General features: G+C 44.0%; 2 protein-coding genes across 3 annotated transcripts in view; one reads left to right on the plus strand and one right to left on the minus strand.

Moving 5' to 3' along the window:
• Positions 1-2,659: 2,659 nt before the first annotated feature.
• On the minus strand, positions 2,660-10,119 carry Orc6 (origin recognition complex subunit 6). Its single transcript, XM_057754002.1, has 7 exons — positions 9,810-10,119; positions 8,558-8,687; positions 7,203-7,366; positions 6,682-6,771; positions 5,077-5,189; positions 4,422-4,490; positions 2,660-3,180 (listed from the first exon to the last, which is right to left on the minus strand). Exons 1-7 carry the CDS (start codon positions 9,872-9,874, stop codon positions 3,053-3,055), a joined length of 759 nt encoding a protein of 252 aa, XP_057609985.1. The 5' UTR covers positions 9,875-10,119; the 3' UTR covers positions 2,660-3,052.
• Positions 10,120-10,245: 126 nt separating this feature from the next.
• Vps35 (VPS35 retromer complex component) overlaps positions 10,246-12,351 on the plus strand; it is a 30,431-nt gene continuing 28,325 nt past the window's right edge. Inside the window, exon 1 of one of the 2 annotated variants that reach the window (XM_057754202.1) lies at positions 10,246-10,334. In XM_057754202.1, coding sequence (XP_057610185.1) covers positions 10,332-10,334 — 3 coding nt within the window. In that variant the 5' untranslated portion in view covers positions 10,246-10,331. Of the gene's footprint in view, positions 10,335-10,382; positions 10,512-12,351 lie in introns of those variants that run through there. The other variant, XM_057754203.1, reaches the window with a different exon arrangement.

The raw sequence follows: 12,351 nt of genomic DNA on the forward strand, positions 1-12,351 counted from the left end.
TTTACATAATGGAATATTATTCAGCTATTAGAACAAAATAATCAATATTGTGAAATTCACAGGTAAATGGAGTAGGGAAAAAAATCATCCTGAGATAAACAGACTAAAAAAGACAAATATGCTTTCTTTTATATGTAGATGTTAGCTTTTAAGCCTTTCATGGGCATGCTATAATCCATATAATCACAGAGGTTAGGTATAGAGTAAGGGACTAGGAGGGAGGAGAGGATTTCCCAATGAAGGGAAATAGAATTTATAGTTCTGGGGAGATGGGGGAATTGGAATGAGAGGATTAAATGGGGAGGGAGACGGGTGAAGGGAGGTTAGGGAGGAAATATGGGGAGGGACAACTAATACCAAGGACTTTGGGGGGTCATATGGAAACATACTACAGTAAAAGCTTCTTAAAATATATGCACATATGAAAGAAATCTAAATGGAGTCTGATATAATGGAAAGATGCCCCAACTAGACATCTTTTGCCAACAAGTAAAACCTCATGCCAAGAAATCTCGTACATCTAATTGAGTTATTGGCCAAGGGGGCCCATGGAAACCCCTAAACAACTTGGGCTACTGCCAAGGCTATTGGTTGCTCTCCACAAACTGATGGAAAGGCCCCGTTGCTGAAGACAACACTTATATCTCAAGCTGGTGCCTTCACTTCTACTGACTAGTGTTCATGGTACTGGAAAGTGCTCTGCACCCTACCAGAGGAGAAAGGGAAACACCAACCAGCTACAAAGTCCTCATTCTACAATGGTGACCTGCCTGGTGCAATAGTGGTAGACGATGTGGGAGTAACCAACCACTATCTGGCTGGATCTAAGACCCACTCATGAGGTGGAACCCATGCTTGACACTGTCCAGGTGGCCAAGACACTGAGACCAGATAGACCATGGTCCTAGGGGAAAACCAAATACTATATTGCTCTGCTAAAGGATCATAGCAATAAAATGACTAACAATATCCTGCTATATCCATAGATCAGTATCTCATTCATCCATCATCAGAGAAGCTTCCTCCTGCAGTATGTGGGAGTTAATAGAGACCCAAACTGGACAATGTGCAGAGAGAGAGAGAGAGAGAGAGAGAGAGAGAGAGGGAGGGAGGGAGGGAGGGAGGGAGGGAGGGAGGGAGGGAGGGAGGAAGGGAGGGAGAAGAGACTTTGGAACACTCAGTCCTACACAGGATGTCTCCATCCAACTCCTTCCCTCAGGGCCCAGGAAGCTATGAGGAAAAGGAGGCAGAGATTTTAAGCGTCAGATGAGACAAATGACACCAAGGAATGATGTCTTAGACACAACAGCACTGATGCACATATGAGCTCGCAGAGACTGGCAGCATGCAGAGGACCTGCACAGGTCTAAGACACATGGAGTCCTAGTGTTGAGAGGGGGAGGTGGGCATAAGCTCCCATCTCTAACAACAACAGCAAAACTATTTCAATTTGACAGCCACAAAGGAAATTAGTTTTCTCCAATGGAGTCTCACTGCATTGATAAACCACACGTAAAGGTAGGCCCTATGCCCAGTAGACGGCCAACACAAATTGAACTCCTTGTTATTTTTATACATTTTCTTTTGTCTCATATTTCTTTGTTTGGACTTTTTTTTTTTTATCTTATTGATGCTTTGCTTATATACTGTGGTTTCTGAATTTGTGTTTTTATGGGCTTTGTGTATGTGTCTTCATTTCTTGTGCTTTTTCTGTTTTTATTTGCCTGTTTGTTTTCTGTAGAAAGAAAGATGTGGAGCTGGATGGGTGGGAAGGTGGGGAATATCTGGGAGACGGAGGGGAAACTTATAATCAGAATATATTGCATGAAAAATATTTTCAATCAAAAGAAAAAAAATCTATAAAACTTTCAGTGTTAAAGGGTTTACTAAGGTTACATTTTTTTAGTGTATGGCTATCAAAGAAATAATCTTTGGTGCATTGTGTAATGCATATGTTAGGTCTCTGTATATGTTAAGTTTATTTGGCATTTCTTCACAGCAGAGGTTGCACTACATGCTTTCATGCACTGGGTCTGATACACTTCCCCGCTATTCTAGGCAGCAGTGAAACAGGTTTTCAAGTAACCCACACCCGCTTTAAACTCATTATGTAGTTGGGTGACCTTAAACTTCTGATTCTCCTGCCTTCTCTTCCTAAGTGCTGAGATTACTGGGGTGCACTATGCCTGGTTTTATGGCACACCGGTAATCCAACCTAGGCCTTCGAGCATGACAGTCACCGTAGCAACTGAGACACATCCATAGTCAAAGCAGTGCCTTTTAGTTTCCAATTTATAGATGGACCAAACAGAAGTCAATTATATTTGTTCAAGTGGCAAAGCACAGTGGGTCTTAAACCCAGGAAGTCTGAGTTCCAGAAGTAGCAGGGCTCAGTGCACATGGGCTTTTTCTTCATTTGAGTAGATACAGATTGTTGGCTTAATGAAGATTACTCAAAGCTGAGGACTGCAACTGAAATGCATATAAAAATAACATTTATTGGGCTGGAGAGATGGTTCAGTGGTTAAGAGCACCGGAGTTTGAGTCCCAGCACCAACATGGCAGCTCACTGTCTGTAACTCTAGTCTTAGCAGACCCAGCATCCTTTTCTGGACTCTACTGGCACCAGGCACACATGTGGTACACAAACATATATGCAGGCAAAATGCTTATAAACATAAAATAAAGTAAATATATGTTAAAAAAATAAACATTTATTAACTTAGGCTGTATAACACTGATTTAGTGAAATAAAGTAAAAAAAAAATCACAAAAACAGGTAAAATATCTGTGCTGCCTTTCGGCTTGAAATGTACATTCTAGGTGAAGTCAGAGACTTTCTTAAGCTTAACAGAGAAGCAAATGGTCCCAATCCACCCCACAGGAGGAGACAGACCTGAGTCTATGGAGGTGGCATGGTGATCTAGTTCCACATGAGGTGCCTAGTGCTAGCGTCCTCCATATTGAGACAATCCTCAGCATTCCTGGTATACAAGTTTAGACAAGACTGCCTTCATCTTCCACACTGCACAGGACGGCAGTGGAATGGAAATCACTCTGCTGTTGTTGTTTGAGCTTTGGCAGCATTTTCCAATATCTTCCTTTTCCATTCTTCATAATCCTGTGTCAGACTTTCATCTTTCGGCAGTTTATGTGGGGTTTCTATTACTTCTTCTAGTTCTGTAAGACAAAGTTATCAAAAGTAATTTCAAACTTATATTTACAAATGGCATAAAAGTAAAAATTATAAGTATTACTTCAATTAGGGTAAAAGAATGGGACCCTAAGGTGAAATCTAACATGGCAGCGTTCACTTTTCTTTCTTTTACATGCTAAGTGTTCTAAGACACTGAACAACAGTTTGTATACAAGTAATCCCATCATGAACAGTATGAAGTAGGTGCTAACATTAATCAGGTTTTACAGATTAGGAAACTGAAGTTTGTTGGAATTGTGTTACCTTTTCAAATGCACACAGCCAGGGGGTATTGTTAAGCAATTAAAAAGGAGGCCATTAACATCAGATTGTCTTTGTAGCTAGAGTTCCTGTGTAAGTAACTAGAACTTAACTTGAAAATACATTTTTAGGGAAAAAAAAAAGTAGCCAATCACCAAAGTTACTTTTCTTATTATCCAAATCGGGAACACACTTAAATAAAGGAAATGTGTAGTCTGACTCAATCGGATCTGTTCTGTTCTCCTTTTAGGTCCAGTCTATTAAGACTTACTGTTCAACTATGAGGTGGAGTTCTCTGAACCAGTTTTGGGTTTGGTGCTGCCCAATTTACAGTCTCTGTTTAAACTTTATTTTATTTGCCAAAAGATTCTTTCGGACACAAAGCAGGGTATAAACTCAGGCAGCTTAGCTACCCACACTCATACATGTGTTGTCTTAAACTCACGGTGTAGCCCTGAGTGGTCTAGAACTAGCTCTGTAGACCAGGCTGGCCTTGAACTCAGAGATCTGCCTGCCTCTGCCTGTGAGTGCTGGGATTAAAGGAGTAAGGAGTGTTGGGATTAAAGGTGTGTATCATCATGCTTGTACGACAGGTACTTTAAACATTAGGCAAATATTTATTTTTTGGCCACGTTAGATATATTTTTACCTACACTTCTTTTACTTCCATTTTATTTTTGCTTAAAAGGCTGTAAATGGTATTAATGTATCACCCATGCTGGCATGGAATTCACTATATAGATCAACTGGCCTTGAATTTATAGCAATCCTCTTGTGTCTATCTTCAGAGTGCTAGGATTATAGGTGTGTACTACCACACCTGGCTTGAAAAACAGATCTTATCAAGAGATAGTGTTTTCTCTAGTGCTGCCTCTTATCACGTAAACTAGGAATGTCACAGGATTGCTCACTGCAGAAATCACACAGCACCAATTTCAGTACCAGGACAACTAGTGTGCCCTACCTTTTGCTGGTGGTTCAATCAATATCTTCTTTTTTTTCAGTGCTGGACTTGCTAAATCTCCAGAGTCTCCTTTCAGAAAAGGAAAAAGTAGTTTCAAGGTTAATTTTTTTATTCAACTTTATTACTTGGCTATATAGGTCCTTAGTTAAACCAGAGAAATTCAAAACCAATAGGAGCGAGAAAAATGAAGGAAAGGCAGATAACCTTGCTCCTCTTTTTTTCTGGGTGTTTCTCTTGTTAGACGTGAGAATCACTTCCATCCTATTATGGAACTCAGAGGCTGGTGTTTAACACTGAAGTTTCTTTGTTTTGTGACAGGGTTTCACTATGCAGTGCTGGCTGACCTGGAACTCACTATGTAGACCAGGCTGGCCTCAAACACAGACATCTGCCTGAGCCTGCACCCTGAGTGCTGGGACGGTTGCTTGGACACTGATGTCTCTATTTTCCAGGCATGGATTTTTAGAATCATAATTTTTAAGATACTAAACCATTGTATTTGAAGAACTGACATGTCAATTTCCTCACTAAAGAATTCATAAACCAGCATTTTCAACTTCAGAATACTCACTGTTAATCTGCTGCCCTGTCTTCTCTAACTGCTTACACAGACGATCAAATATTGCTTTTTTCACATCAACTTCAGAATACTCACTGTTAATCTGCTGCCCAATCTTCTCTAACTGCTTACACAGACGATCAAATATTGCTTTTTTCACACCGGATGTACTTATCATTTTCGTTTTATCCACTTTTAGCTTCAGGATTCTAAAAAATAATTTTATAAATTTGTTTTTTTCAATATCACCAATTTCCTTGTTAAGTCAGATTACAAATTTATTACCCATTGTCTACATTTTACTAAGATTCTCCAGCTGTCTAGATTTTCCTCTATCCCAAATATCATTAGCTAGAAGCTTATACCTTTGCTCTCTTATTGAACCAAGAACTAAAATGCATCTGTTCTGCAATAAATGGGGCAAATAAAGACATCTCTTGTAGAGCTTCATGCCTCTTAGATGTTACCAATTTGCAGAATGGACTTATAATGTCTTTAAGTGTTCAACTTGCTTTGAGAATGTTTCTATTTATTTATACAGGAATGTCATATCACTTTGTCCCACTGCCAAAACCCAAAACCCTACTCATATTCCTCTAGAGCAAGCAATTAAAAACAGAACAAAACAACTGAGGCTGGAGAGATGACTCAGTAGCTAAGAGCACTAGAAGGCCTGGGTTCAATTCCAGCACCCACATGGTAGCTCACAGTCACCTGTAACTCCAGGGGATCCAATGCCCTCTTTTGGGTTCCACAAGCAGCACATATACACACACCTCAAGACAACTGACCATTTCTTGCTCAATTTAATGTAATTCTAAAAGTGAAGTTCTTTCAGTTTTTTTTTTGGTAACATCAACTACATTCCTTTCTTGTACAATCAAATATCCTCATTGAATTGAAAGGATATTGGCTGTGAATGATCACTCCTAGGTATACTGCTAATCAAGCCAAACACATCAAAAGTAATTACTAGATAGTGAGAAATACATTCTTTAATAGACTTCTACATGATTTTTATGTAGAAAGTTCTCTCAAAAGGTGAAATAACATAAAAGTTATAAAAAACTATTAGTATTTCATGGTAATAATTCAGTATGTATACTGATAACTAAATATTTTGATGATTCAAACATAAGAATTTATTTCAGAAATGTTTTATATGCAGATGAACAGTTATAGGCAATACTTTTTAAACAATATGCCTGGGAAATCAAACACGACCACTGTACTGACAAATTTTATCACTTATGAAAAGTAGGGTTTGAAATGAGAATACCCTGTTTATTTATATACATGGTTGCCACTTGGAAAGTAAACTTCGTGAAACACTAGTTCTAAGTTGGCAACTACATTACCAAGTAACCAAAAATCTGTACACCGGGCCACAAACCACAGCATCACAGGTTTATAGCAGACAATGTGCTGAGCTGAGGTCAGTGGAATTATAAACAATCTTCCGGAATGAAAAACTCACATCCTGGCAACATCTCCCAATGGTAAAAGAACACTCAGACTGGAGCGAGGTGCTGAGGCACACACACTTGAGATCTCAGCATTTTGGGAGTCGGAGGCAGGAGGATTACCATAAGCTTAAGGCCAGCCTAGGATTCACAGTGACTTTCAGGCCAGCATGGACTACACAGCAAAACTCTGTCTCAAACGCCCACAGCAGCCCCTCCCCGCCCACAGCCCACTTACTTGCATGCTGAAAGTAGCGCAGCAGTGGTGAAGAGCGGCCTGGACAAGTCGAGATCTGCTCGCTGTGTTTCCGCAAGACTGGACTCATAGCTGGGAGAAGCAATGTTTGTGAATTATTTGTCAGGGAGTATTATTTCAAAGGGGCTCGAAATGCAATGAGGCAATTTAGAAACAAAACTCAGGCGTAGTTCCACCTGGCTTCCGACTTGAATTGTGCTGGCCTATTGCTGCCGTTTGCTGTTGGCTGTGCTGTAACGACTGACTCAGACACTTTTTAAAAAATATTTATTTAGGGGCCGGAGAGATGGTTCAGTGGTTAAGAGCACTTGCTGCTCTTGCTGAGCACCTGGGTTCAATTCTCAGCATTCACATGGTGGCTCCCACTCATCCACAACTCCAGTCTACGGGACCCAATGCCCTCTGCTGACTTGAGGGCACCAGGCACACATGTAGTACACAGACATACATGCAGGTGAACACTTACTCACACAAAATAAATAAATTTTAAAAATTACACACACCTTTGCAGTATCTTTGAAGCCATGTTCACTGCTTCTGTACAGCCAAACTGTACAGCTAGGTCTCTTATTCCAATATTTGAATTTAATCCCAGCAAACACTCAAAAGATTTAAGATAGCTCTGATACATCTTCTTGTTCAAGCCAGACAGCTTAATTAAATAAGCCTTTGAGAGGAAAAACATACAAATTTTAAGTTCAATATATTATTATCCTTAGATATTTGTTAAGTGGTATTATGTACTAATGTTATTTAACTCAAAAATCCACAAGCATGTCAAGGAGACTATTTCAAAGAACTCATACTACAGAAGGGTATAATCATGCATGCGTACAAATGATTTAAAAATGATTAAATACTGTCTAAGCTGTGCAAAATATCAGAGGGAGACACATATGTGTGACTTTGGTGGAAATGTGCAATTACTGGGGAAATAAGGGAGTATGGGAGTAGAGTGAGGAAGGTGTGTGTCTGGAAGAAAGGGGGGAAGAGCAGGAGACCCCACCACAGTAGGGCACCAACTCCATTTGGGAGAGTCAGGGGAGCAAGCAGAATCACATTAAGACAAAAAAGGAACTTGTCAGAAAAGAATCCGGGGGTGGGGGCGGGAGGAGTGTGCGTTTACAAAACTACAAGTCACTATTACAGCTTGGAGTCAGGGTAAAAGAGATCGAAGCGTTGGATAGCGACAGAAAGTGAACAGAGCTTTAACGAACACATCAATTACGACACAAGTACTGTTAGACACATTACACAAAGAGATTTTTTTTTTTTAATCAAGCCACAACAATTATCCAGCGAAAGACTTTTTTTTTTCAATCCTCACTTTATGGACAAAACCGGCAGCTCAGAGCTAGTAAATAGTACTAACATTGGTTCCAACACATGACTCTTCCTGACTCTAAAACCCTAAAACATTAAGGAGTTTGAGAAGGCCTGGTTCAACTTTCAACAGCTGAGATGCAGAATAGCAGGGAAGAAGAAACTGTGGGCATGTCTAGGGGGATTATGTAACTCGATTAATTGAGGTGGGAAGATGTGCTCACTGTGGGTGGTATAATTTCCTGCCACAGGATCCTGAACTGTGTAAAAAGGAGAAAGTGAACCAGGTACAACGATTCACTGATTTCTGCTTCCTGGCTGTAGCTGTCATGTAGATTTGTCAAGTCCTTCGATTTCTGTGCCAGGATAGACTGTACCCTTAGTTAAGAGCTAGAAACCCTCTCCCGTGAGCTGCTTTTATTGGGGTAATTTATCACAGCACCATAAAAAGCCACCCCCAAGAAGATGAAAATGGAACAAAGAAGCCTGAGAGCACATCAGATGGTTCGTTCACGTGTCATATGGAGGCACGTACTCTATCCAAGGGGCACTCCATGCACGCAGCGGCAAGGTCGAGGCATATGACAGCACTGCTGGTTTCCGAGCTGTGTGCAGACAGACCGGTGCACTTCACCTTGGACAGCCGCAAGTACTCTTCTGCTTTCCTGGGTAGAAATGCAATACGTTCACGAAGATTGTTTCAGAACTCGGTCCAACACTAAGGCAAAGAACTAAATTCAGCACGGAGGACTCATACCCCATCTAACTTCTGCGCATGTTCATTTGGGGCCTAGAATACACATCCTTTGGAGAGGGGAAGTTCTATAGATAGAACCAAAATGACTCCAGACTTAGCTGTGTCCGAGCGCTTTTAAAGAGTGAATTCAAGTCTCCCCAAACAACCCCTCTCCTTCTAACATGACTTGAAGAAGTACACAGAGGAGAACGCAGGCAGGTTAGAGCAAATCAAATTCTTTCTCTTCCTTGAAGTGGTTCTCAGTTTTGGAGGGTTGTGGAAACAGTTCTGAGTCCCATTCCATTTCTGACCAGTAGCCCCGGGATGAGGCGTACAACGTTTTATTTCTAAGATGACATTGCTGCTGCGGCGGGTTTGGGGCCACATTTCACAGTCCTCTATTTAAATGATTACAGAGTCCCATCTTCACATCTATCTCAGTGTTCCTTTCTTCCCCTTCCCTCACCTCACTGGGTGCTGAGATTCGTGGTCTGGTTCTGCTCTATCCGTCTGCCTGCAATAGCTTCACTTTCAACGACAAATCATACACCGGTCTTCCCAGTCACAGGGCTTCTGAAGACCGAGGCGATCTGGGCCACTCGTGACACATTTTTCCACGCGTGGCACTATCTAACAAACCAGCCTCAAAGCCACTGGAACCTTTCCTGAATTCGCACGCCCTACTTGTTATTCCAGCTTTTCACTCAGCACTGTATTCTACCTGACTCTTGCCATTTACAGTCATATCCCCAGGGTCTGCGAGTGACTGGCTCACGGCCGTAAACAGGTTCTCGAGCGCGAGAAATGACCAGAGGTTCACCCTGACTGGTTCCTTTTCCGACCGCAGCGCATCCCACAGAGTAGACGGCTACGAACGCGCTCTCAAGTCACCCCACAAGCCTGAAAGTTTTTCTCGCGGTGGGGCCGCCCGAGTCTCGCTCAGACCCGTGTGCGGTCATTCCCGCACCGCCAGTGCCTCCAGCGTCGCCATGGGGGGAGGATCCAGGGCCGCGGGGCAGGGACGTATCCCAGCACGCACGGCCGCACTCACCTCAGGACACCCGGCTCGGCAAGACCGAGGCGAGGGGCAAGGCGCCGCACCAGCTCCGACTCCATCGCTGGAAGAAATGCGCGCCGAAAAGCAGACTGTCAGAGCGCTAAGACCCGCCCCCGGCGCGTCCGGATTGGTCGCGACAAGAAAACGAGAGCGTCCCACAAACCAATCCTGGTCTTCCTTCTGCGCAAGTGCACACGAAGGTGCGCTGGTCTCGGCGAGGTGAACGAGCCCAGCGCTCTATGGCTGCTCCTTCTGCCGCGATCCCCCAAACACAGCTTCGCTTCCCGCTGACCGGAGCCCTTGGCGTCGCAGGGCCGGTCTCGCCCCGCCCCGTCCACTACACACTACCGTCTGCCTCCCCCCGCAAACCCACGCGAGACTTGAAGTAGACCAATCGAAAAGCCGCTACCGGCCGAGGGCGGGGCTAGAGAGGGCGGGGCTCGGGAGGCCGCGTCACCTGACGGCGGGCGGCTCCGGCGGAGTAGGGTGCGCTGCTTGCGGGTCCACGGAGTCGCCATGGTGAGTGCGGGGAAGCCGTGGGCCCGTGGGTTGCCCCGGTCGCCGTCTTCGCTTGCTCCCTGCGGACGGGGAGCCTCGCGGGCAGTGTCGGGGCCGGACGTTCCGATCGAGGCCGTCCTCGCTGGACCGGGCCTGCGGGATGGGGCGCGGGCTGCGGAAGGCCGCGAGTAGGCTGCGGTGGGTTGCAGTGGGCGGTGGCGCTGGGTTTGGTCTTTGCCCCGAGACCGGGAGGCCTCTCTAAGGGGTGACTGGGGCTGGAGGTTCTGGGTGTCGCCGGAGGCCTGCAGCTTGTATGGAATGGCCGCCTTCCGCGAGTCGGAATCCCAGGTCTGCGGTCCCGAAGGTGGAATTGAGGCTGAGAGGAGCCTCGGAGCTTTGGGCTGGCGCGGTAGCTGGGACGCGCCCTGATGGTGCCTCTCCACCTTTGTGCTCAGCTGTGGTCGCGGGCCCCATGGCTTTTTCTCTGCTGGAAAGATCTTCCAGTGGGGCCGCAGTGGTCCCCTGGCCTTCGCTGGCCGCATAGCCCCCTGATCTTGCAGTGCTGTCAGCGAATTCTAGGGACGTGCTCACGTGAGTTTCCCGGAGGGCTGGCCCATGCTTGCTTTCCCCGAACCCAGCCTTCAGAAAGGAGACCACTTTTCCTTTCTCCTTCGTTCACCGAGGACTCTAGCGCGCTTGCTGGAAGAAGTGGTTCTCCTTTGCGTTTCTCTGTGATGGTAGCCCGTCGTGGCTCGGCACTTCTAGCTTCATGAACATGAACTTCCTCAAAATTCGAACCCTGTCTGTATTCCACAGGGCAAGTTGTCACTTGCGTCCTACTAGCGTTTGATGTGCGCTGCACTGAACAGATGATGTTTTGGGATGATGGTGTGCTTATGTACATTTTAATTCTTTCAATATCTGCTTCTTTGTATTCAGAATTCTATATTTCACTTTAAGTGTATTAATAGGAAAAACCCGTAGTAAATATTTTTGTTGTTGATTTTGTTGAAGTGGGGCTTGGAGATTTTCTTGCTATGCTCCGACCAGCCTGGTGTTCATGGTCCTCTGTTCCAGCTTGCTGAGTTCTGAACATTTGCTCCCACAATTTGCTAAATCTTTGATGTGTACTACTTTAATATAATATTTTGTCTTACAAGATGGTGTTTTTTTTTTCTTCAGAACTTTTGCGGTCTGGATTTTGTACGTGACCGATGTGAAGTTTAACTTTAGAATTTGTTTTTTTTCAACACTTTCTAGTTGGCGTAGAGTGTTACACAAAGCATTTGCGGATACCCTTCAGACTCCATTCATGTGCTGGGTGAGCCAGGCTGGAGCAGTTTTTCCTGTAAATTTTATTGAGAAACAAAACCTAGGTGTCAGTTCTGTCATAGGCAGTCTTTAGGGTCTGAGCAGGAACCCAGGCTTTGGGTCTCACTTTTGCATCTGGAAACAAGTGTTGGTCTCATTGGCGCTTTCCACCTAGAGATCCTGAGTCCTGTTCAGCTCACAGATCATCTGGTGGAGGAGGCACGCTTTTGAAACACACTGTAGTACAGTGCTTTGGGGTTTTGTTGGGATAGAGTTGTGTCAGGAGCTTGGGGAAGACTTTGGGAGGTAATGTGAACAGATTCTGAGGAGAATGGGCAGGGATTCTCAGCATGGAGAGAAAAGAATATTGCTGTTTAGTGTTCCTGATGTGCTCCCTCCTAAGACTTTTGGGGTGTTGCTAAGTTTGTGTATGTATGGAATTTAAAAGTGTAGGGCTTTTGTTGTTTGCTTTTTTCTTTTTGCAGTTCTAGGAATTGAACCCAAGGCCTTCAGCCTACTAGACATAAACTCCAACACAAACTCCCTAGCCCAAATTGTTTTAAAGTTTCTGTTCACTCATCATCCTTTGAGGTATTTGTGCCTTAACCAAACCAGTTTCAACTACCATTCTCATCAACATGATCAAATTTGGTGTCTGTAAGGGATTAGTTTTCATCTAACCGTTGCTTTATGTTGTGTTGTCGTATTACATCTGCAGCCTATCGGG

Source organism: Chionomys nivalis, chromosome 21 (genome assembly GCF_950005125.1).
Source record: "Chionomys nivalis chromosome 21, mChiNiv1.1, whole genome shotgun sequence".
Lineage (NCBI taxonomy): Eukaryota > Metazoa > Chordata > Mammalia > Rodentia > Cricetidae > Chionomys > Chionomys nivalis.